At 40.9% G+C, this 27,039-nt stretch overlaps 1 protein-coding gene across 1 annotated transcript in view; it reads left to right on the forward strand.

Annotated features, from left to right (window-relative positions):
- Positions 1 to 27,039, forward strand: part of LOC140227106 (uncharacterized) — a 45,998-nt gene that overhangs the window by 9,661 nt on the left and 9,298 nt on the right. Inside the window, exons 2-3 of the mRNA XM_072307541.1 lie at positions 10,486 to 12,654; positions 22,306 to 22,395. Of these exons, the coding sequence (XP_072163642.1) occupies positions 10,486 to 12,654; positions 22,306 to 22,395 (2,259 nt within the window). The remainder of the gene's footprint in view (positions 1 to 10,485; positions 12,655 to 22,305; positions 22,396 to 27,039) is intronic.

A 27,039-nucleotide genomic window follows, 5' to 3' on the forward strand; every position in this document is an offset into this window, starting at 1 on the left:
AATTATCTGTGTTAAACTCGTTATCTTAGCGTCTACTCATATGGAATGATAGCACATGGTGTAATTTATTTCCTTTCATGTATACAAGTTTGTCAGTCGGTTTCTTTGTATTGCTAGGCTATACTTTCTGTCATTGACCTGATTGAAAAGGCTCTAACCTGGTGTATTTAATCCTACGTGATTCCCGTAGATCACGTCAGACCACGTCGATGAAGATTATATTCCTGACATACTGCTCAGTTTCAATACAAATTAAAGCTATCAGCTGAGCGTGCAAGTACAAAACTACATTGTAGTCTGATTTACACGGCAGTAAGCAAGTGGGACTAAAGAGTTACTTTAATATGTGCCAGATTTGTCACAGGGTAACAGACATGGCGCTGTGCATGCTGTAGACTATTATTGGTGTATAGATCGGTGGTATTCCAGAGATCACCCCCCCAAAAAAAAAAAAAAAATAATAATAATAATAATAATAATGGTAAATAAATACAAATAAAGTGTACAATTTCTATTCCTCCCTTTCTGAATTTCTGAATGCAACATTCCAAAAACAAACAAGCGACAACAACAACAAAACGCATTGGGAGAAATGCGACGTTGTTCATCACAGAGAAGACGTGTAAGCTCGGACGAGGCAAAACAACCTTTACCCACATCACACGATATACTTCAGAATCCGCATAGTATTATGCTGTACGACCATGATCTGAATTTGTTTGTTATGTTTTTTCCCCCTCCGCTCACGGAAGCAGCTGGCTTTCAAACGGAGAGACTTGAGCCTATATATGGAAAACGCGCAGAATCTCCGAAGAGCGATTATATTTTTCCCATTGCTGTTTTTGGATTAGACGGGGAATGACGAGAGAGGAGTGGACAGAGAAAGAGAGAGAGATCAAGAGAAAGAGAGTACGATAGAGATGCGGTGAGAGGGAAAAGAAAAGGGGTAGAGTGTCTTTAGGGTGGGGTGTTTGCTACTCCTCCGTCACATGATCCAGAGGCTTGGTTGCGATCTCTCTAGTGAGCTCCTCCCTCGCTCTCTAGCTCGCCGGCTAGCACGCTAGCATGCTCTCTCGACATCGGCGGAGAATTCCTGGGATGGTTTTCTGACGAAAACAATCAAATAGCAACGGCTACTACCACTCTGGGTTTGTAGTCTGGCCGCTTGCAGACTCAATTAGCGTGGCCATTATGATGCTAGCAGCGATAACCACGGAAGCATCGTAGTGCAATCATTGACGAAATTGCTTGCACTGAACTCTTGGTGACTCCATGCGAAAATGTGGAAACTTCTAAACATATTGAGAAGTTTTGTTAAAAACAGCTTAAACAATCGCTGCCAATAACTGCAATGATTACATTGTGCGCGATTGGTTGATTTCTGTTACCTGTACTTTTCTCCAGACACAGACCCCCCCCCCAAAAAAAAAAGAGAGAAGAAAACAACAGCACACCACGAAATGCTAATTATAGAATGTTCAACAAAGACAAGTCACAACATTTAAGCATGGCAGGATTTTACCTACTCAGTAGATATACTCAGCTCAGCAAAATGCGATACAGAAAATATATTACTCATCAACTCCTGGGTGAAATAACACACGACGACCAAATGAATAGATACAAATATACGTAGATACAAGCATGTATACACATTCATACGCACACATACATACATACATACATACTTATCAATCAAGGGCGCCGGAAGCGGGGGGGGGGGGGGGGGGGGCAGGGGTGTACTTGCCCCCCCCCCCCCAAAAAAAAAAAAAAAAAAAATGTTGGGGGCAAAACGAGTTTTTGCCCCCCCCCCCCGCCAAAGTGCCCCCTGTAACAAATAATTAATCACTGATTTAAAGACCAAAATGAACAATAAAGGCATATTTCTTGTCTAAATGTTGTAATTTCATAACTGAAAATGCGACAATAATAATACACTAACAACATACACCATTGTATCTATACACTAATAGCAACCTATGAGTAAATTTAGTGTATAGATGGTAGCCTCGTGTACTCGAGTGTGCCCGCTGAAACATATCTTTAGTAAACCTTACATTTTTCATTTTCTTCTTTACTTTCTAGCCGTATGTATAAGAATATTTTTTATTGTTCGAACGATGCGATCACGTTTAAGCTTTTAATGAGTACATTTCAGATAAATTGCAAAGTGAAAGTGGCTCGCTCGTTCTGCCCGTACTTATTTATAGTAAAATGAAAAATTTTCATAAGTTATTATCATAGTCCTTCGCAGTGATTTCTTCTACTATGTTTAATTCCTCAGAAATTTAATTTAAAATGAGAAATGCTCTATAAAAGCGACTTTTATACTCTGTTTTTTACAAAAAGTCCCTACCGTCGGAGGGGGTATCCCCCCTCCCACACCCTCCCCCGCTTGGTCGTTTCGCTCCCTCGCCGAGGATCTCACACCATCACATTATTATGTACTCACATTATTATGTACTCCCGTATGTAATAATCATAGTCCTTCGCACTGATTATCTTTTACTATGTTTAATTCCTTTGAAATTTGCTTTTAAATGGTCGCTTCGCTCCCGCGCCGAGGATCTCACATCGTCACATAAATGTGCCCCCGTTGAGATTTTGCCCCCCCCCCCCAAAAAAAAAAAAAAAAAAAAAAAACAGAAGTGTTCCGGCGCGCTTGCTTATCATATACATGCTTTTCTCCTGCCCCCCCCCCCCCCCCCCAACCCAAAAACAAACAGCAATTATTGTCAGGTGTCTAGTTTTCGAAGACTTTATGTCACGATATTTTAACAATTCGTTCGAAAAAAAATAAAAAGAGATTCGAATTTTCTGTCGCTGGAAGGTTAAAATGTGAACTGACGCCACGTTCAAGTTGTCTTGGGTAAAATGAGCAGAGCCAGTGAATGCTCTTACAAACTATGAGGAATTGATGGAATTTGTGAGGTTCACACATTTTACGATACATTAAAATATCGGTCGCAATCACATTATGCAAATTAGATCATTCATTTATTCAGTTAAATAATACAATGTTGGCTGTAGCTCAACAAGTATCCCAATATTTAGCTCATTACAATCATTTTGAAATACTCCATCAATAATCGAGTAATGATAGAATGAAAATACAAAATAAAGAATTAAACGCCATCACTGCCTTGCGATTGCAACACGACTGCAGTAATTATTTTATGCAGAGGAAATTATATCCCTATGTTTATTTAATGACAAATCCTCAACGCTGCTGGGTTGCAGGCCAACAGGAGGGATCTTCTGAGAACATTCATTTCAACTCTATTTCGATTGTAGTAACACAGGATGCCTGTACATATTGATACTTACAGTAACCATTAGCCACCTAGCGGCTTATAAAAGCCGAATGAAAAACGTCTGTAAAACGTCTTGGTGCATCATCATACAAACTTTCTATAAGCCAACAACTTTAATCTTATGCCTTACTTTCTCCTAGTTGTATTCCGATCCATTCAGTTATAAAATAGATAAAATCATTGTCATCTTTTCTGCGTAAACGTATCTTTCTGCACCTGTTTCTCATCTTGGTACGTTGTGTATATCCAAAGATGATTTACAGTCGTGCGTGATAAAAAAAGAATGGGAGTTCAATAACTGACAGCAAGAGGGTTAATCGTAGTGTTGTGGGCCATGGCTTCTCTGTGTGTTTTTGCTGGTTGAAGATGTATTCCCATGTCGGTGGGGGCATGTAGGGGATAAATAGACGCTCGCCTCCACTCCGGCCCCTGGATTCAGCCTCCGGGGTCGGAGATATTAATTTAGCGGCAGACGAAAATAATCATGGTCTCTGTAATGAAACACAGCTTGCCGGGGTTCGTGGAAACCGAATTGTTGTCAGGAGTGGACGGAGATATAGCAAGATAGATTGATAGAGAGAGACATACAGACAAATATAAAAAGAATATGAAAGAAAGAAAGAAAAAAAAAGAAAGAAAGAAAGAAAAAAAAAAAGAAAGAAAGAAAGAGAAAAAGGTGAAATCATTCACGTGCCTATTTTTTTTTCTCTTGTTAAACAAGATTCAAAGAATAAAGATAAAAAAGGAAACAGAACGTAAGAGTATTGAAGGTAGATTGACATCAATTATGTTCTTCATCAACAACAACTGCTATACACAAAAACGTGGTCAAATGTACTCCAGTTTGGTGCAATATGAAAGTCTTTTATTCATATTTGGATATTCAATCCAATAATGAAGTATAGAGTAGATACGTGTGCGGGTTCAGTCAAAAGGGATAAACGCCACAGAAAACGGAGAGAAAATGTAAAGGAGGTAAAAGGCAACGGTCAGCATGTTATTGTTATTACTATATAGTATCTTGACGATTTCAATGTTGATTGGAGCTCCTTTTATCAGTGTTCCAGGTCGGAACTAATCGCCCAGGTCCCTGTCGCTGGATCGCCCCTTGTTTACAAGGCTCGTCTCGTCTCGATAACACTTCGACATCAGCACTAGACAACTCGCCGTCTCGCAGTATGTTGAAAGAACGAACCCTGGGACGGAGTGGTGCGGCGTGAGATAGCGGCGCTTCTGACTGCAGTTGTTTCGTAATAATACATGCAGGGGGTGAACACAAAAGAAGTTAAAGATTGAAACGAAGGGAAAGGTAGCCCAGCAAGCAAGCTGAAACATTGGCAGACAGGACAGGAGACAAACAAAACAATAAATCATACTTGGGGCCGGGTCAAATCAAGTACTGGACGTTGGACAGAGAGTGTGTGTGGGGGGGGGGGGGGGGACGGAGAGAGAAAAAGAGAGGTAAGGATGGAGAAATACATGTAGAGAAGTTAGGATGGCTGCAATGGTGCGACAATTATTCATTTCATTCTGAACTCATCGCTAAGACGAGTGTTCTGCATTTTAAGACGCTTAATACAGAACTGAGTAGATTTACTGTAATAGAATCATTTTCTGAAGAAAGAACCATGTCATTTACGTGTTATGGATATGAAAGTAAACTGAAATGAAATTCACTGAGTTTTGTAAGCAGTCGTCATCTCCACTGAACATGATGAATGATAATTCCTTTTTATTCAAATGGCACTCGGAAGAATTACTGTCCGCACTTACTGATTGTTTGCATGCACTGAATAAAGAAACAACGATAAGGCATTATAACAGACGGAAAAAAATGGCAAACAAACGCTGAAATCAATGTGGCATGATCTCAAATTCTGTTCAGGGAGAGGGAAAGGAATTTGCGAAACGTTTGTATTTGTCGGGTACATTCATGACAAGGAGTAGCAGAGTGAGATGCACAACAATGATCGTAACCATGGTAACCGAATAGAGTGTTCGCACTCTCATATAGCATGTATGGTATCAAATATGGCAGGATAATGTTTCCAAGTGGAGCAATTCCGTTGTTGAATGTTTTGTTATTAAAAGAATTTACTTTCCACTACTTTAGTTGTGGCACTTTTGTTCTAATTCAACAATTTGACTGTTTTGCGTCAGATAAGGATATAACGTAGTTGCATGCCCCGATTGCATGGAGTGTGTTCATTTCAGAGAGAAGTCATACTGATGGTATGCCCATGTCCTGGCCTGATTGTCCATTGCAAAACCGCCACAACAGAATCGTACCAATCTACGCGTATATGAAACAGACTATGTATTGCTTTCGTTCATGCAATAATGAAGGTCACATGGTATGTAGGAAATTGCGAAAGTGCGGAAATTATCGGTTCAGTGTTTTCCCTAAGGTGCCAAAAGTAAACCTTCAAAAATGCTTAACAAATTGGATTTCATGCACGCTGATTTGGGGTTCTTCTTGTGAAGAAATTCACTATGACTTATATTCCAAATATGTATTTAATGTTCCAGCGCAGCGCAACCCCCTGAGCGTTTTTGTTTTATTCAGTTTTTGTAGGCTTTGTAGACTTTATAGTTTTTGACAGCCAATTTATATTTTGATTTAATTTGGTGAGCAATTGCATTTTACTGGCTAAATATTTCGTCAAATTTTGTGCGATTTGAAGGAGTGGACGAAATTGAGACCAACTTCTTTTTTAATCGTTTTTAGATGGTACACTCAAGGTTCATACCGCTGAAATGTATGTCAATGTATGTTATAAAGTTTGAAGCCTTGACTTGCAAGTTTACAAAACTCATACAAAAACTACAATCACGAGATATACCATATGGAATATTGCTAGAATGTTATCCACCGAACTTTCATGATATAAGAAAGTTTTGAAAGTAACGCTTAGGGAGAAAAACAAACAAAACTAGACAGAATGAATATATGGAATAAATAGGAGGAACATAGGGGGATAAAAGGAAAGCTCTTGGAATATAATAGAATGAATAACAGAAGACGCCGGGGGACGATAAGAAACAGAATGGAGACGTAACAGAAGATAGACCTTAACAGTGACACAAGGATAAGACAAAAACAAGATTTGTTTGATTCGCGCTTTATTTCTGCATGGCATGATATCGGTTTGGATAATATGTCTGTGTGAGCGGTATGGTATAAAGACAGCGATATGATGTCTGTGATATGACGAGGTTACATATCGCCTGGTGACGTCTGCGCACGGAGTAGTGTCGTCAATCCCTGCACCAGCGGTATGTTTGGAATGCGGTACTACTTCCATCGCGCTGCTGAGCTCCTGCTCGGCTCGGCTCCTGACGGCGCAATATAGGACAAGCACGTACCATCCACGGTACATCCGGACTTGTCGCGGGATTCGCCCAAAATGCACTCACTCCGCCCAGATTTAGCTTCCGCTCTGGCAGGCTCGATCTTCGACGATGTGACATTCATACAATGATAAGGCTTGTGTTTTATCTCAAGCGCGTTCCAGAGACATTATTTTCGTCAGAGTCATATCTAGAAACGATTTTTTTTCTTCACTTTCACTTTCTCGTTTTTGTTTATCAGAGGATGTTTTTAGAAGAATAAAAACATGTTTTTCAGTCAACATAAATTAGCCTTAAAAAATGCAATTCCTCGCTACGAAATTATACTTCGTAATAATCCCCAGAGAGCCGTTGGTTATCTTCCGACAAATATGTATGAAAGCAGTCACTATATTTCCTCTTACGGTAGCTCTATGTATACTACAAACATGTATGTTTAACACACATCCACATAAGTTGCACATGCAGAACTAAACAGCATCTACTGTATAGTTCCTACACAATGAGTTCTGTTGTTTCTTCGGAAGTTGCGTGTTCTTTTCTTCTTTTTTTTAAATATCAGTTCTTGTATAATTCAAGACTTGGGATCTGTTCATGCAATCAGGTGCTGTCGTTTAAAGGGGAAATCCAGTCCAAATATAACATTGATAAGAAAGAGTAAACTACTACGAGTTCAACGATATAATTTCGATCGAAATCGGACGAAAAATAAGGAAGTTATGACATTTTGAAGTTTCGCTATTTTTTTTGGGGGGGGGGGGGGAACAGTTCTTGAACAGTGAATATGCAAATGGCAAAGTGAGCATGTCATTCCCTCACCCCATATAGTTTGTACATAAAATTTTGAAATTTCCAGTTTTTCATTCAAACGCAATATGCCCGAGGTTCAAATCCTCGTATGTCTAACTGATCACTATTCTGAAATGGGGAAAACTTCAAAATGTCACAACTTCCTCATTTTCATCCGATTTCAGTCAAATTTTTACTGTTGAACTCGTAAGATTTTACTCTTTTTTATCAGACTAACTTATATTTGAACTAGATTTCCCCCTTTAAGACTTTATAAACGACCCGGGCAGGCAGCCTATATGCAAAATGTTCATGACCGGTAAATGCAGTACAAGATTTCACCAGGCAGTGCGTCTTCATTTAAGACTAGCATCACCCACAAGGACCGCATTATGTCAATTAGCAATCGCAGAACCCACTTCTACAACATTGGCCGCGTGAATCATTAGGACTCCAGCGACGGTATGAATTTTGGTTGCAGAATCTAGATACATTCATACCTCTGCGTTTTTATTCGTCGTGATAAACAAACCTGATTCTATTTTAGGTAGCTGTGTGTTTCAATTTCTCAAGGACAAAGAGGGGCAATACTTGTGGAACACAAATAAAAACAGGGGAATTGGTACTTGCCAAAGTAATAGATTCGAATCTATTTGCTTGTTTATAATGATGACCAAACGTGTCATCCAGATCTTTCCATATCCTTTTTTTTCATTGCGTCCAAACGCCCCAGCCCCGCATTAAAGGGTAGAAACCACCTAATCATTGGTGGATGAAAGAACGAGCTAGTCTAGGAGGTCGTGATAGAAAAGGGCAAGACAACTGAGATAGAGAGAAGTTATGCACCAACATTCGAACATGGAAAAATAAACTTGCGTTCCCCATTTGTACAAGTAAGCTAGTGTAGACATGTAAGTGATGATAATAATCTCATGTATACATTCTAGATAGGAAGATATAGATAGATAGATAGATAGATAGATAGATAGATAGATAGATAGAAAGATAGGTAGATAGATAGATAGATAGATAGATAGATAGATAGATAGATAGATAGATAGATATTATGAAAATGGACAAATAGACGGATTGGAAGTTTGGTAATAGATGAATAGATACACGGACAGAAAACTACACATATAGTTTGTTACATAAATGAATGAATAGGCAAATAGATAAAAAGCTTCGTAGGTTTGTATAGATAGAAAAATGAATAGACAACATGCAGTTTATCAGATATGGTAGGTTGGTCATATTAAGATAAATTTATAGATTCGGATCTATCTATCTGCCTCATTATAAGTAAACACTTTGTATTTACCTGTCTGTTACCTCTTGACAAGGATATCAGGAGAGGAAGTTCCTGAGGAACTTCCTCAGGAGAGAAAGTTTTATGCTGTCTTGGCTTGTTTTATCTGTACTCGCATTTTGTGATTATACTATGATGTGTAACAATACTTGAAGCTGTCTATAAGAAACATTTTATACAGGACTGAAAAATAACAATAGTCAGGTTTACAGCTAAAGAAATTAATCATTTTATGTAAGAAATACAGGTTACACTGATCTAGTGAAAGAGGAGAGAAACAGTAGGAAAGGAAAAAACGAAAAAAAGCGAAAACGAAAGCTGTCATGGTGATAATATAGAAAGAAAGAAAGAAAATGATTACGTTGCCATAAGTGAGGGTTGGAAAATAGCTTAAAGGGGCATTCCAGACGATTTTTTATAATTTCACATCATCGAGTACATAAATCAACAGCTCTATGTATGTCTATGGATTTGTGGAATTTATTGTGGTCCTTGAGCAGAGAAATCAGTACTTTGGTAACACAAAACAAATTACACTGAACAAGAATGATGACATAGGAGCCTCACATAATATATTTCAGAAATGTAAATTGATAGCAGTGTAATTCCATTTCAATACCATGTGCTCAACAGGTTCACCTGTGTAGATGCATGCTTTCTTCTTTTGTTCTGCTTCCTTGAGCCCCTACTCATCTGTCTTTATAGTGAGGCTGCCATGTCATCATCCTTGTTCATTGTGATTTTTTTTACAAATTTTGAAAACATTCTTATTTCTCATCCCAACCACAAAATTCTGAAACTCTGTACCCAGTATAACCAATTTGTATTTGTTCATAATGTAAAAGTCTAAAAATCACCCGAGGTCTCCTTTAAAATTAATAAGGTGAGACCATAATGGTAAAATGAAAAATAACACTTCGTGTTCACGTTTATTGGTACGGTGGAATTACGACTGAAATAAAAGTCTTTGCCCTCCCAGGTTGCCTTCAGAAACCAAAAGCAGGAATTAATACCAATCTCCGATAAATCCCACGACCGCACCAGGGCGAGAGGTTAATGTCGTCAATGACCTGCGTGGAATGGAGACACGCAGCATGATCGGATCGAGCCCGGTATGGGTCCCGGGTGCCGCGGCAATACACCAAGCTGCGGAAAATGCTGCCCGATGATAACTTTGCAGCAAAGCTCAAATCGCAGCCATCCGCCATAACAACCACGGGCGCTTTCTGCAACGTCGTGCTCTCGTCGGCGGGCGATCCTCTCTATTCATCGGCGACTTGACTCCAAATAGCTCAAGCGCCGGAACATGACCTACATCCCTGCCGCAGCGGAGGGAGAGCAATATCTCGGGATGTTTAATTGACGCAGCAATCTATCTTGAAGATGTTTACGTCACATGCCAAGCTGTCAAGCGCGCCCATCTCAGCGCGAAGAGACGGCTAACAACAATCGTGGGGTAGTAGCTGTGCCACAAACGTCCGTGATGATTAAAGATTTGAGCTACGGGGTCAAGCGGAGATAACTACCAGTCGTTTGCAGGGTCGATTTCCGTCACTTATTTCCACTGGCAAGTTGCCAATGCATCTTATGAATATGCCATGATTGGGATTCTTGAAAGATGGCAAATCTATTTTAAAGATACTTTCCTCTATTGTGTGCAACAAAGTCTTACAATGGAGATTTATCATCCTCTTCTTTTTTTTTCTTCCTCTCTCTTGACAGGTCAAGCGAAAGAAGAGTCAAGCAGCGCCAAGAAGCTGGGGCCTGAGACAAGTTGCCCTTCACTTCCAGTTGTGCCTTCTAATCTAAGCGAGGATTCCACCAAAAGTGCTGCGCAGACAAAGGGTTCTTTACCATCTATCTCTGTGATGGCCCCTGCCACCATCCACGAGGAAACCGAGTCAACGGAACCGTCTACGATACCAAAGAGTGTCCCAAAGGTCAAACGTGTAATCCCACGACTCTCCTTTACAACGGAAGTGACGTCATCTTCTGTGACATCATCCTCTGAACCGTCATCACCTGAATATAAGGAAAAAAGGTGCAAAATACCTACCAAAACGAAAACGCATATAGATCAGCCGCCTAAAACGAGGGTCATGCCGATAATATGTGTCGTTCCAGAATCTGATAAAAGCGACAGTGAAGGTCAAATGCCAGGTCAAAATACCACACAGAAAAGTGGCTCTCCTCCTGTCGAGAAAAGCAATGAACTTCATGTACAGTTTTCGGTAAAGCAATCATTTGAACGTCCAAAGGGTGTTCCGCGTAAGGAAAGTCTGGGCATACCATCTGTTGTTACAGGGGAGATCGCATACCCCGGGGCTCGGAAGAAACAACCTAATCAGAGAGAGTCTGAACCTTTGACAATTACAGTTCAACCTCCTACAATTTGTGAAACTGAGCAAGCTAAGGACCAAAATATTACCCAGGAGGTGGTCAGACCTATTCCTCAGAGGACTGACAGTCTGGGAATTCCGCAGGTTTTCACAGGTGAGGCATCTTTTCCCATGAAACAACCGCAATCTGGAATTCCGGATGATCGAACACTTGCAACTTCTCAACCTAAAAAGCCTCCAGGGGCCAGGAGGAAAGAAAGTCTGGAGGTCCCCTCTGTTCAGATTGGAGAGGTTTCTCTCCCTCCCGTAGAAAAGACATTAATGGGACCTCCTCAAGACAGACCAGTCAAGCGCCATCGTCCTCGAAGCTTAGATATTCCATCCTTGTCAGCTTCGCCAGCTGTCGACCCTACCGTCGGTGATCCTCCAATGCCCGCTCCCTCTTCTAAAAGGAAACATGCTTCCATTTTGAAACATGGTAACAGTCAGGAAAAACCAAGTAGGAAGAAGTCCGTCACTTTTTCGCCAACTGTTTCACCCCAAGAGTTCAAACCGGAGTTCAGCTTCGATCATGAATCTGATGGCGCCATATACGCAGCCCCAAAGCGACCCAAGATATTCCGTCATTACAGCATTGATGCTTCCGAAAGTTCATACCGAAAGGAGAGGTACCGGGCCTCCGGAAGACAGATTGCAGAAGCAAAGGAAGCTGGCATTCTCTTCACGGAGGACATCCCAAACATTACTGGTGTGGCTAGGACTAACGACGACAATGAAAACAGTGCTATTCATGAGCTTGATTCACCTATGGAGACAAGGTTGGCCTCAGCTGAGGAGAAGGATGACGACGAGGAAAGTGATGATGTGTTTGTGAGTACCAGGTCTATTGAATTAAGCAATGCCAAAGCTCGTTTTCTTGCCGCAGGAGGTGCTAAAGCAGTGATGTCCGTATTGTGCACGCAAGACTCATGTGACTCCCATGGTCAAGGGACCAAGTATTCTAGTGTTGACCTCCTCGAGGCGGAAGCGAAAGCTATTTCACATTCTTTGACCCCGCCAAGTGAGCCCGAGGAGACGCCTTCCGGCGGTGATACTGCAACTGAAGACATCTGTGACCAGTCACCGGCGGAACCGTGGAGATCTTCCAAAACAGCATCAACCAAAGAGAAGTCGTCTGGCATCGTTGTGTTGCAAGACACCGAGTCAGCCAAAACTACCACTCTCGCCTCTCCGGTCAGAGAAAGTAGCGAGAGGGGTGCCAGTCGGTTCTTTTCCAACGAAGACTTGAACCTCCGTGCGTCACTCTTGTTTGTGGAACCCGTGCGTAGTTCCATGGAATCAGACCTTTCGGAGGGTCGCTTCAGCCATTCCTCTGAGGAGAGCGAAGGCTCAGTCAACGACGAGCTGGATGTTGTGCAGCCTGTGTCAACGAGTGCCAAGAGCAGATTCTTCCTGTCGTGCCAGAACGTTGAACCAGGACCCAAGATCCATCGCATCCATAGTGACGACATTTGGACGACCCCAACGATACCAGAGCTTCCAGAGCCTCTAGGTGAGTTACATGAACCGAGGATGGGGATATTGTCTTGATATGTTTGCTGTTGATATAAGTGACGCAAAGATTCTATGGAACGTTTAATGAAAAAAAAATAACATGAAAACAGTAATTTCTTTATTGTCACAAAAACATCCTGGAAAAAGCATTTCTCAAAATATGGTATTGTTTATGTAATATTGTGCGATGTCTTGTTAATATGATTTTTGTTAACCATAGTTATCTACCCCATTTGGAGCGCGTAAATTCACTTTCAACCAAGCGCACCCTCTGGGCACTGTTCCAGATATCACTCAAGCTGTAACGTTTCAAAACAATGCGGTGTTCTCAAAGAAAACAATATCATATACTTATATTATAAATATAATATAATATATATATATACATATATATATATATATATATATATATATATATACATATCATTACACGTCATATATATCATTGTGTACAAGCTGCTGAGGTGGTAACGCAGGTATACCGTCATTCTTTCATACAAGCTTGTCCTATTACCACGTGTTACTGATCTATCTATACAAACATTCAACATAGCCATCACTGTTTTGAATCTTTTTCCCCGTACAGGAGAAACTTTTACCTTTATTCTAACTTGCTTGGGTAAAATTTAATTTTCATTATCTATCTCATCATTATCGAAATATATAAAATGTATCATTTATGTTTCTTGCGTTATTAAAGAGTAGAACAGGAATAGTAGAGATGACTGCACTGATTCGATTACTTGTGATACAAGACAACACAATTACCAGCTAGTCATTTGATGCTTTACCTGCTGGTCGAACAACAACGTTGGTATCTTTCGAATCAAAAGAAGATAACAAGGCAAATTTCCGATTTTCAGGATATTTCCTCTCACAGCATTGATTAACTTCCAAACAATCTATCTTTCAGCACAACCAATAATCCATTCTGTTTTGGGGGCAACACTTATGATTACAAGGAGACGTTTTTATGTGTGTGTGTTGTTTGTTTAGATTTTTTCCCCATTTTCATGCTTTGAACACACATTGCAGTGTGGTCTATGTCTGGCTGATAAAAGATATGTTTGGCCATGCAGAAACTATAATCATACGTCAAGTTATGCACAGAAAAAAAAACCAACATTACGCTCGTATATGACAACAGGAACAGCAACGGTACGGGCCTCTCTGTCTTTTAAAATCATTTCAGATGTTGTATATCAACCTTTGTTTTCTTCGTAATAGAGAATAATCATTTCATATTGAAGAAGTAACAAAAATGCTGTAGAACCGATATCTTTGGCAGTAGTCACAACCTCTATTCTAGTTCTTTCATAAGTAAATTCTGTTTCCAGCAGCGGTGACCTCTCTCTCGTTCTTGTCCCAGAGAAAAGCTCTTGTTAATGGGCAAGCTCATCAAAATATAATGATGTGTAGATTAACGAATGCAGCAATATTAGTGGAACACATCATCACATCAGTACGATTTGGCGAAAATCTGAAAATCTGTTCAAAAGTTATAAAATTTCAAAGTTTTGGTGCAGCCGTCGCTGAATGAGAAGACTCCTGCAGTTCGTTGTGCTGTACATTATGCACAACGCTATAAAAAAAAAAAAAACGAGAAAAGTCAACAATCTTTCCTTTTTTATGACAAGTACGAATCTCTTGACGTTTTATAGACGTTATAAAAGGCTATATCATCCCCCCCCCCGCTTTCTTAAAGAGGTGAGTGAAGTGTTCTTTCACTATGCGAGTAAATAGGAAAATGTGTTGTGTCTTGTCTATATTTTCTTTATATCATTGTGCATACAATGTCATGACGTCATAAAATGTTGTAGTCTTCTCATCCAGCGATGGCTGCACAAAAATTTCAAAAGTTATGCGGAATGTTCCATTATCCTCAAACTTTCACTGATACCCTTTACTGCTATCGTTGCATTCACTCAATCCACGTATCTATTAAACGAACTTGTCATTTTAAGAGCTGTTGATAAAGTGATATTGGTAACAAAAAAAAATGACTTGTGGCGATGATGTCTATAGCGGTGCACCTCAAGCCACTGCTCGTGATTTGATTTAAACAAACAATTTTCCCACATTAATCATACATTGGACAAACAATATGTAAATATATTTGAATAATCGTGTATACAAATCATAAAATATAGAATACGTATACATAGCCACACACGAACAATAGACCGGTTCTGTAATGTATTCAGATTCTATGCATGCTTTGTTCACAAAAGCTGCCCTTAGCAACCACAAAGCTTGCCAGAGGCCTGCCCGACTTAGCAACAACCATGGACCTAATACACATGGACATATTCATTCATCGTATCGTTAATTAATTCATGCATCGGTACATCTCAAAAGCGCCACAAAGACATTTTTAGCATGCTTCACTGTTTTGATCCCATGATCGTCACCGCCAGCAAGCCGGGTAAAGAACAAGGCGGGCATTCGAGAAATCTAAAACTATATGCGCAGAAGAAAATAACTCACAAAAATCAAGTAAAGTGAATGTGCAGTTGTGGTGTATGTTAGGAAATCACACCTCAAACAATCTCGCTTGGGAGAAGCAGGCGGTTTTTAAAAGAAAGCTAACATTTTGGCAGAATGATTGTGATTTGTGATCTCAATATTTCACTTTTCCGCAACTTATTCCAGAGCGAAAAGGGACGGTAATGGCAGAGAACAGGTGTATCTTGCCATTAGGCAAGGTCTTATGCGTGTGCGAAAATGTGCGAATCAGCATTTACCAATCTTTTGACACAAAATTTGTCATGATCTCAGGTTTGCTGCTCCTCATCATCTGTATTTATTTAAAGACATTTCCGTCTGAAAAAGGCACATCAGCGAAACAAGACTGAAATGAGGGAAAATATTCTTTTGTTAGTGACAATACATGATCACGCTATATTAATCGTTGTTGTCCAGACACCTGAATTTACTTATTAAGATGCACATAATCAGGTGTCGGCGACGATCATTACATCAAAGAAAGACTGCAGTGAACAGTCCATGTATATTAGGTTCATGCAACAACTATAAGCGAGTTCCTGCCTATGGAACTTAATAGGCGTTTTCACATCAGCCCGATGTTTCGAAATAGCGCGATATTTTCTGACTTGGGAAATTAACCCGATCACGAAATAGCGTGCTATTTGATAATGTGAATACAAATTGGCGCGCTAATTGATCGAGAAAATTTCTCGAGTCCAACTCGGAAAATTTCCGAAATAGCAGGATAATTAATGCGAAAAGCGCGCTATTTGATAATGTTCGGGCTGATGATGTGAATAGGAAATAAAATAGCGCGCTAATTTGCGATCGCGAAATATATCTCGAGCTTGGACTTTTATCGGGCTGATGTGAAAAAGCCTACTGGGAAGGGGCAGGTTAATGAAATGCTTCGTTACTAGGCTGTAGGAAAAAAAAATCCATAAATTGTAATACATTACAGAAATGGACTATATCGTTGACGATTCAATCAGGTTATTAATCACAGAATGCAACTTTGCACACAAGACATCTAGTGCTCAGCTTGAGCTGATAAGCTGAAATAATTCAGTGTGCTCAGTTTATCATTTACGTAATATTTCATGCATCTTCATTAGTCACATGATATTGCGCGATCGAAGGAGTACTAGTAATGGAATCTATATAGGTCCTCTTAAGTTGTGACCGACGACTTTCATTCCCATCCCTTCATGTCTGTTTTCCTTCTCTGAAATACTGAGAGACTGTAAATAATTATGATTCGTGAATTTCATTTCATTTTCATTTCATTTATTCATTTCTACTTTTATAATTGGTTTACAAACTTTGCATTAAACAACAAACAGACAAACAAACAAAAATACTAGAGCTGTGTTCAGACGGAGGCATTTTTGGTCGGAGTAACTTCGGAGGAAGGGTCGGAGGAAGCTTGGTCGGAGTAACTTCGGAGGATAGGTCGGAGTAGTGCCCGTCTGAACAAGGTCGTGGTAACTTCCTCCGACGGAGGAACTTACCACGACCTCTTCCTCCGAACGAGATACTCCTGAGTTTTCTCAGGAGTATCTCGCTACCACGACTAGCCGGTCGGAGTAAATTGCCCGTGCGGACAAGCCCTCGGAGTATTTATGAACTTACATACCTTACGACCTAGGTAAAACTTCCTGGGTCAAATCGCAATGTTGACATTTTGCGAGTACACGTGAGCGTGTAGTGCAATTCTAACCTAGTCGATCGCGATGAAGAAGCTAGCGCTCATGCAGAAATTTCCATCAACAAGAATGGAGGAGACAAATGCAACTGGTAAAAAACAATCACATGGTCGACGTGCGCGGCGCTACCACTTCCGGAAGTTACACCGACCCTCGCACAGAATTGGTCGGAGTTTCTTCCCACGACCGTCTTGTGGACACAAGGGTCGTGGTAAGATATGCATTAATTTGAAGTTTAATTGCCGTGCCATAAATTTTTACTCCGACTAGAAATACGTCTGAACATGGCTATGGTGTCAAATATGATAGTGGCGGAATCATGAGAATCACAAAGTAGGCTTATTGAAAATGATCTCTTAACAAATATCGTGATGTAAATATTATGTGTAATCATTTACAGTCATTTGTAATGTACTGAATTGAAACAAACATAGATACAAAATGCGATAAGATTCACAACTTGAAATCAATTAAAAAAACGGATACGTGTACGATACGGATACGAATAATGAAACATGTTGACGTCAGTTCCAGGTGTTTTGGTGATGCTATTGTTGTTGTTTTTTTTTTTTGTCTTAAGTGCCATTTTTGTGTGTGAATGTGTGTGTGTGTATGTGTTATGTTCTTGGCGGTGCATCAAAACAGCGGCATGAATAAATGTAAAATACGAACGAAATGATGATAAGTTGCAAAGCTCCATAAAATGAATGTTTTACTTTGACACCTTTGATATCGAAAAAAAAAAAAAAAAAGGCACATCAGCGAAACAAGACTGAAATGAGGGAAAATATTCTTTTGTTAGTGACAATACATGATCACGCTATATTAATCGTTGTTGTCCAGACACCTGAATTTACTTATTAAGATGCACATAATCAGGTGTCGGCGACGATCATTACATCAAAGAAAGACTGCAGTGAACAGTCCATGTATATTAGGTTCATGCAACAACTATAAGCGAGTTCCTGCCTATGGAACTTAATAGGCGTTTTCACATCAGCCCGATGTTTCGAAATAGCGCGATATTTTCTGACTTGGGAAATTAACCCGATCACGAAATAGCGTGCTATTTGATAATGTGAATACAAATTGGCGCGCTAATTGATCGAGAAAATTTCTCGAGTCCAACTCGGAAAATTTCCGAAATAGCAGGATAATTAATGCGAAAAGCGCGCTATTTGATAATGTTCGGGCTGATGATGTGAATAGGAAATAAAATAGCGCGCTAATTTGCGATCGCGAAATATATCTCGAGCTTGGACTTTTATCGGGCTGATGTGAAAAAGCCTACTGGGAAGGGGCAGGTTAATGAAATGCTTCGTTACTAGGCTGTAGGAAAAAAAAATCCATAAATTGTAATACATTACAGAAATGGACTATATCGTTGACGATTCAATCAGGTTATTAATCACAGAATGCAACTTTGCACACAAGACATCTAGTGCTCAGCTTGAGCTGATAAGCTGAAATAATTCAGTGTGCTCAGTTTATCATTTACGTAATATTTCATGCATCTTCATTAGTCACATGATATTGCGCGATCGAAGGAGTACTAGTAATGGAATCTAGGTCCTCTTAAGTTGTGACCGACGACTTTCATTCCCATCCCTTCATGTCTGTTTTCCTTCTCTGAAATACTGAGAGACTGTAAATAATTATGATTCGTGAATTTCATTTCATTTTCATTTCATTTATTCATTTCTACTTTTATAATTGGTTTACAAACTTTGCATTAAACAACAAACAGACAAACAAACAAAAATACTAGAGCTGTGTTCAGACGGAGGCATTTTTGGTCGGAGTAACTTCGGAGGAAGGGTCGGAGGAAGCTTGGTCGGAGTAACTTCGGAGGATAGGTCGGAGTAGTGCCCGTCTGAACAAGGTCGTGGTAACTTCCTCCGACGGAGGAACTTACCACGACCTCTTCCTCCGAACGAGATACTCCTGAGTTTTCTCAGGAGTATCTCGCTACCACGACTAGCCGGTCGGAGTAAATTGCCCGTGCGGACAAGCCCTCGGAGTATTTATGAACTTACATACCTTACGACCTAGGTAAAACTTCCTGGGTCAAATCGCAATGTTGACATTTTGCGAGTACACGTGAGCGTGTAGTGCAATTCTAACCTAGTCGATCGCGATGAAGAAGCTAGCGCTCATGCAGAAATTTCCATCAACAAGAATGGAGGAGACAAATGCAACTGGTAAAAAACAATCACATGGTCGACGTGCGCGGCGCTACCACTTCCGGAAGTTACACCGACCCTCGCACAGAATTGGTCGGAGTTTCTTCCCACGACCGTCTTGTGGACACAAGGGTCGTGGTAAGATATGCATTAATTTGAAGTTTAATTGCCGTGCCATAAATTTTTACTCCGACTAGAAATACGTCTGAACATGGCTATGGTGTCAAATATGATAGTGGCGGAATCATGAGAATCACAAAGTAGGCTTATTGAAAATGATCTCTTAACAAATATCGTGATGTAAATATTATGTGTAATCATTTACAGTCATTTGTAATGTACTGAATTGAAACAAACATAGATACAAAATGCGATAAGATTCACAACTTGAAATCAATTAAAAAAACGGATACGTGTACGATACGGATACGAATAATGAAACATGTTGACGTCAGTTCCAGGTGTTTTGGTGATGCTATTGTTGTTGTTGTTTTTTTGTCTTAAGTGCCATTTTTGTGTGTGAATGTGTGTGTGTGTATGTGTTATGTTCTTGGCGGTGCATCAAAACAGCGGCATGAATAAATGTAAAATACGAACGAAATGATGATAAGTTGCAAAGCTCCATAAAATGAATGTTTTACTTTGACACCTTTGATATCGAAAAAAAAAAAAAAAAAACCAAAACCGGGCAATCAGAAATGCTTTGCATCCAAAATATGGTAGACGCCTTGCATATCTGCTCTTTGATATTAACATATAATTTGATACATTAGATGATATCAATTGCCGGCCAGAGGACTCAATCGGTGCAGGACTTGCTGGCATACAAATTTCACCTTACAGTAATCGCCTTTGCCCCAGCTCTGCGGATGTAGTCATCATGCTAAAGAAAATCTCGAGTGGAAATCGGGAGAAGGAGTTGGGGGGGGGGGGGGGGCTTGCCATGTAGGTGATTGCTCTGTGAAAGATGAATGCGTGGCGTGCATGGTGTTGCTGGCCGACACACACGTGAACCTGTCACAAGAGTTCAACTTCCTCATGAGTTGCGCCACGGGCCATAGGTTGGTACGTGTCGCCGGCCACTGACTTCCGCGGCTGCTGCTGTCAAGCGCCAATATAAAGCGATTCACTGGACAGCAGCTTCCGCGTGTAGCGCGAACCTTACGGCGTATTACGATAACGAGCAGAGCAGATGACCCGCCCGCGAGCCAGATTTAGAATCCTGCCTATACGTGAAAATAGCAGTCCATTTATTTCCAGATGGTTATATTTAGCCGCCAAGGACGGCTTGATATACGAGATTTTTAAACTTGGGTACTTTATGGGCTCGGCTGGCGAAAATATGCCTGGAATTAGCCGAATGCAACCGCACTTTTTCACTGAAGCGACCATACGCCCATAAAGGACTACGAACGTACAGTAAGCCTGCAGAAACTGTGTGAAGAAAATATGACATGGTACTAAATGTCATCGTCTTATATTGTCTCATGTTGCTTACAGACGTGCCGTCTTCAACTGTTTAATTGAAACCAGCTGAGGGTAGCATTATTCACATCTGTTAAAATCGATGTTTGTTTTTCAAACGTGTTATCGCGAAGAAAAAAAATTACTTAAAAAACTAAGCATGTTGTCTGTAGAAAGCGAATCATTGAAGTTGTATCTCAAGCCTGAAATTCAACCCTAATCAGGAGGCAAGACATGATAACTTGACGTGTTTTTTTTTTTCAAAAATTATTTTTCCCAATTTGCAAGTGTATTTTTAGCAACAGACTTATCTACTTAGATTGTTATACAGAGTTCAACGCGAGGTTTTTAATGTTCGGCAGGTCTGTAGGAATGAGAATGAATAGTCCTGTACAAAGCACGATTTTCGTTCACCAAAATAAAACGTCATAACGACTCATTTTATTCTCATATTAACAGACGTATAGAAGTGACTTTTAATGGTTACCCAGTCAACATATTCATCAAGATATATACAAACTTCCAAAACATGAAAGTACCAATGTTTTGCCTTTCTCCATTTTCGTTCTTCCTCTCTCCATCCCCCTCTCTCTCCTTCAATCTATCAATCTACACACACACAAACACACACACACACACACACTGATGCGCGCAGACACACACACACACGTACGTATATATATATATATATATATATATATATATATATATATATATATATATCACATTATCCAATCATCAAGGCTGTCCGACCTGTCCGATGAAGATGTGAATTCACCCGAACAAACATACACTATGCTTCTTGGAAGAGTCAAGGGAAAGGGGTGTTATTATGGCAGTAAATGTTTGAACCGGAAAGGCCGGGGGATTAGCATGGGGTAAAAATAGCGGTCGTTTTTGTTTGGCCAAGACCTGCTGGACGAGAGATGACAGGATGTCCGCTCTTGCACGCCATCTATGTCGGCGGCGGTGTTTCAACCGGCACCAGTGACCGTTGATTACTCGCATTCCAAATAACTATTTGCGCCACTCGTCCATCATATGTATTAAAAACTATCGTTCACTGTGTGACCCCGATATGATCAGAGGTAGCTTGTCACACAAGCACACATACGCACACACACACACACCCACACACACAGAGCCATGCATATGTATATATATATAAAGATAGATAATAGCTGCATGCATGAAAGTGGGACGAGCTTTAACAATTAGTGTTTCAAGGGATAGACTTGACATAATATGGTTTTCGTGGCCACACAGGTGAATGTAACAAACTGGCGGACTCAAGGTCTTTCATCAGCAAACACTCAACGTCACTCAACATGCTTGTACTTAACGTTTTCAATGTACAGCGACGTGTATTGGCAAATTTGCATGCATGTAACTGCGGTGGATTCGATTAAGCTAATCAATTATGACGGGAACAGACGTCATGATTTCGCTGATTTCATATGAAAATGCAACACTAGATAGTCAGTGGACCTGAATGGTTAAAATGGTCATACAACAATAGCACAAGATGTTCTAAGAGCACTTATACAATCCTGCAGAAGAATTGCGTGTAACTTCAATTTATGAATCATTGTAATTGATACTAGCACACCTAGCTCTTGAAAAGTTTTGATCACATCCTCTTAACAGATTCATCCGCCAGATTCATCTCATTGTTGTTTAAAGGTCTTTATGATATATGAAAACAGAAGGAAGTCACAGGATTTTAGTCCATTTATCTTTTATGTTACATTCACTGCTCAGTTCCAAGTACTCTTCAAGTCATTGGATTATATTTCTAATTTTACTCAGAAATCGACTCGCAGGATGAGGAGTCGACCTCAGCTGCCAGGGATGCCGACATTGATGAATCGACCTCGACGTCCAGCTCGCCATCATACAGTATGTGAAGTATAGATCCTTTGATTCTACATACAAGTTGTCCACAGTCGTCTCAGCTGTCCTCATTTTCGCAAGGCCTGAAATAAAGTTGCTGTGATTCAGAGCTGATTTATTGCTATCATGCACTGTCTTATTTATCTTGTTATAATAATTACCATCGTTATAACAGTAGCGGTGGTGGTATACTGCAGGAGGCCTGTCAGCAGCAGCAGGAGTAGTAGAAGTAGATGCATAGTATTGGTGTAACCTGTAATGTGATCGTCTTTATTATCATCTATCTAAATTTTATCATTTCAACAAGATTGATGATGGTATATTTCACAACGGCGTAAATCCGTACTGAGAAGTGGGGGGGGGGGGATGGTCACCATCACCACGATCACAAGCCATAACCGGACCGGCGCAGCCTTGGGGGGGGGGGGGGGAAGAAGCTTTGTGCCCCCTTCCCCCCCCCCCACACACACACACTTTACAGGGATCGGATGTCCCACTCTTTTGCAGAAATATTAAGTGGGAGGAGAATGGCAGCAAAAAGACTTTTTGTTCTTGTTGTTGCTTTTTTTTGGCTTGTCAGATGACTTGCGGTGGAAAATCAGTTTGTTTTTGAAATATCTGTGAGAGGGAGCGGAGCGACCGAACGGGGGGAGGGTGTGTATGGGGAGGGGGGGGGGGGTGTATCCCTCCCACACGAGGAAGATTTTGCATTTTAAGACCTGAAATTCAGCGATCTGGCGCACACGTTTGGTGAAATTTTTGTTGTTTTTTTTTTTTTCTTAAAAAAACCCAATAGAAAATGAAGTATTCACAATATATTATTGAATGACTAACTCGTGGTATTTCAGCTCTTGCTCCGCCTGTGCGACATCACTGGGAAGGCCTACTAAATAGTGGGGCCTACACCGGCGTAGACAGGATTTGATCTAGGGGGAGCGGTTATGAGATCGTGAGGGAGCGAAGCAAGTAAGGGGGAGGGTATGGTAGGGGGGTTTTCCCCCTCCCACGGTGAAATCTTTTTACATTGAAAATTTGACATTTTACTGTCCAAAAACTGCCGTTTTTGGTGTATTTTTTCGCTTAGGAAATTAAGGGGGCGCACCGGGCGCAACTGCTAGCAGTTACTGGCAGCAACATCAGGGGAATGGCATAACGATTAAATGCGAGCGAGTGAAGCGAGTGAGCTTGAAAATGTTGACTTTTACAGTCCCCAAACTGTCGTTTGTAGCTATATTTTTCGCTTTGGAAATTAAGGGGGGGGGGGGCGCACTGGGCACAACTGCTGGCAATTACTGGCAGCATGCAACATCAGGAGAATGGCATAACGATTGAATGCGAGCAAGCGAAGCGAGCGAGTTCGAAAATTTTGACATCTTACAGTCCAAAGTGCCGTTTGTGGCTGTATTTTTTCGCTTTGAAATTAAGGGGGGGGGGGGCACACCGGGACAACTGCCGGCAATTACTGGCAGCAACATCAGGGGAATGGCATAACGATTAAATGCGAGCGAGCGAAGCGAGTGAGCTTGAAAATTTTGACTTTTTACAGTCCCAAAACTGTCGTTTGTACTATATTTTTCGCTTTGGAAATTAAGGGGCGGGGGGGGGGGGGGCGCATACCGGGCACAAGTACTGGCAATTACTGGCAGTATGCAACATCAGGAGAATGGCATAACGATTGAATGCGAGCAAGCGAAGCGAGCGAGTTTGAAACTTTTGACATTTTACAGTCCCCAAAGTGCCGTTTGTGGCTGTATTATTTTTTTCGCTTTGGAAATTAAGGGGGGGGGCACGCCGGGCCAACTGCCGGCAATTATTGGCAGCAACATTAGGAGAATGGCATAACGATTAAATGCGAGCGAGCGAAGCGAGTGAGCTTGAAAATTTTGATATTTTTCAGTCCCAAAACTGTCCTTTGTGGCTGAATATTTCTCTTTGGAAATCAAGGGGGGCGCACCAGGTGAAAACTGCTGGCAGTTACTGGCAGCAACATCAGGAGAATGGCATAATGATTAAATGCGAGTGAGCTTGAAATTTTGACATTTTACAGTCCCCAAAACTGTCGTTTGTGGCTGTATTTTTTCGCTTTGGAAATTAAGGAGGCGCACCGGGCGAAAACCACTGGCAGTTACTAGCAGCAACGTCAGGAGAATGGCATGATTAAATGCGAGCGAGCGAAGCGAGCGAGCTTGAAAATTTTGACATTTTACAGTCCAAAAACTGCTGTTTGTAGCTATATTTTTTCACTTGGGCGCATCGGGCGAAAACTGCTGGCAATTACTGGCTGCAACATCAGGAGAATGGTATAATGATTAAATGCGAGCGAGCAAAGCGAGCGAGCTTCAAAATTTTGACATTTTACAGTCCAAAAACTGCCGTTTGTAGCTATATTTTTCGCTTGGGCGCATCGGGCGAAAACTGCTGGCAATTACTGGCTGCAACATCAGGAGAATGGTATATAATGATTAAATGCGAGCGAGCAAAGCGAGCGAGCTTCAAAATTTTGACATTTTACAGTCCAAAAACTGCCGTTTGTAGCTATATTTTTCGCTTTGGCAATTAAGGGGGGCGCACCGGGCGCAACTGCTGTCAGTCACTGGCAGCAACATCAGGAGAATGGCATAGCGATTAAATGCGAGCGAGCGGAGCGAGCGAGCTTTAAAATTTTGACATTTTTACACTCCAAAAACTGCCGTTTGTGGCTATATTTTTCGCTTTTGTTTGTCCCACTTTTATGGGGGAACCATTCCCCCCCCCCCATCGACGCCTCTGCATAAATATGAGGGTGCTTTTGTTAAGTGAAAGATCTGCTGCACACTCTTTGATAAATTAGGGAAATATTATTACGTCAATCTCAAAAGTGTACAAAGTCTATCAAAAGGGATCCTGTATAGCGGAGCTTTTGCATGTTTAATTAAGATTGCAATACAACTATCTGGTGCATAGTTCTGGCGATATTTAGACAATTTTCCATTAAGAAGGTTCGAGATTTGTCCTCATCTCGGGAATTGCTTGGGGGATAGATTTGTCTGCCTAAACACTTCCGTAGGGGTGGCAGATGCCCCTTTGCGAGCGAGCGAAGCGAGTGAGCTTGAAAATTTTGATTTTTTTCAGTCCCAAAAACTGTCCTTTGTGGCTGTATTATTTCGCTTTGGAAATCAAGGGGGGCGCACCAGGTGAAAACTACTGGCAGTTACTGGCAGCAACATCAAGAGAATGGCATAATGATTAAATGCGAGTGAGCTTGAAAATTTTGACATTTTACAGTCCCAAAACTGTCGTTTGTGGCTGTATTTTTTCGCTTTGGAAATTAAGGAGGCGCACCGGGCGAAAACTGCTGGCAGTTACTAGCAGCAACATCAGGAGAATGGCATGATTAAATGCGAGCGAGCGAAGCGAGCGAGCTTGAAAATTTTGAAATTTTACAGTCCAAAAACTGCTGTTTGTAGCTAGACCTATATTTTTTCGCTTGGGCGCATCTAGATTTGTCTGCCTAAACACTTCCGTAGGGGCGGGCAGATGCCCCTTTGCCCCCCCCCCCCCCCCCCCCCCCCCCCCCGGGTATGCCCATAGATGTATTCTGACTGAGTCACCAGTCACTGTCGTTTCTCAGGAATGATTCAGGAAATGGAGGGGGTTCTATTATGGCGATATAGTTTTTTTTTATTGTTTGTTTGTTTGTTTTTGTACATATTTTGCAGATGGTCCCAAGTTACTCGCGTCATAGCATGTTTACATGTAGGCCTATACTATGTGACGTTGTCAACGTCTGAGCCATACCTTACATTGTACAGTATCGTCGGCCTCATGCCAAAAGGGCACTAATAGTGTACAAAGTCTATGGTGTTAAGGCCCTTTTGGCATAAGGCCGACGGTTATGTCGATGTTACTTTCTTCGCGAGCGAGCGAAGCGAGCGAGCGCTTGAGAAAATTATGTATACATTTTCCTACAAGATAGAATACTGTTCAGCTCTGTTACCTGTCTGAAGGCCGGCGTACAAACGTCACGCAATATGCCAAAATTGATACAATCACATTTCTGCTTCCTCCATTTTTTTTTTCAAAATTCAGGGGGGGGGGGGATGATTGTACAGGCCATCCCCCCCCCCCCCTCCTCCATTTCAGGGGGGGATATATCCCCCCCACCCCCCCCCCCGGGATTTACGCCCATGATATTTCATGACGTAGTAGTTCGATGTAATCAATGATCGTTCATTCCACTGTTACCGCAGTGTTAAGATCACATTAACATCACGAAATGACATTGACCAATGGCGTTTAGTAATTCCTTTGAAATAACCTCCTTGTCATGTGACTGTGGATCTTTTCGACTAACAGTTGTCTCTTTTTTTACTCCAGAAGAAAAAACAGTAACAACAACTTCACTTTATTAAAGAGTAATCATGTCCTCTCGAACTCATACATAGTGTCATTGACCTATTCAGAGTGGAACAATGGGGGAAAGTACTTTTGGACAGAGTAGAATATCTACGAGCAAATGAAAATCTTTTCATAATCATGTGCTGGAATCACTGACAATCAAAATGTGGGTAATCTTAATGTCTATCATTTTTTTTTATAATGAGCACTTTTGAGTAGTTGTTTAATTCATGTCACATCACTGAATTCAAGCAAAAGTTCTCATGTAATGCT

Source organism: Diadema setosum, chromosome 1 (genome assembly GCF_964275005.1).
Source record: "Diadema setosum chromosome 1, eeDiaSeto1, whole genome shotgun sequence".
NCBI lineage: Eukaryota > Metazoa > Echinodermata > Echinoidea > Diadematoida > Diadematidae > Diadema > Diadema setosum.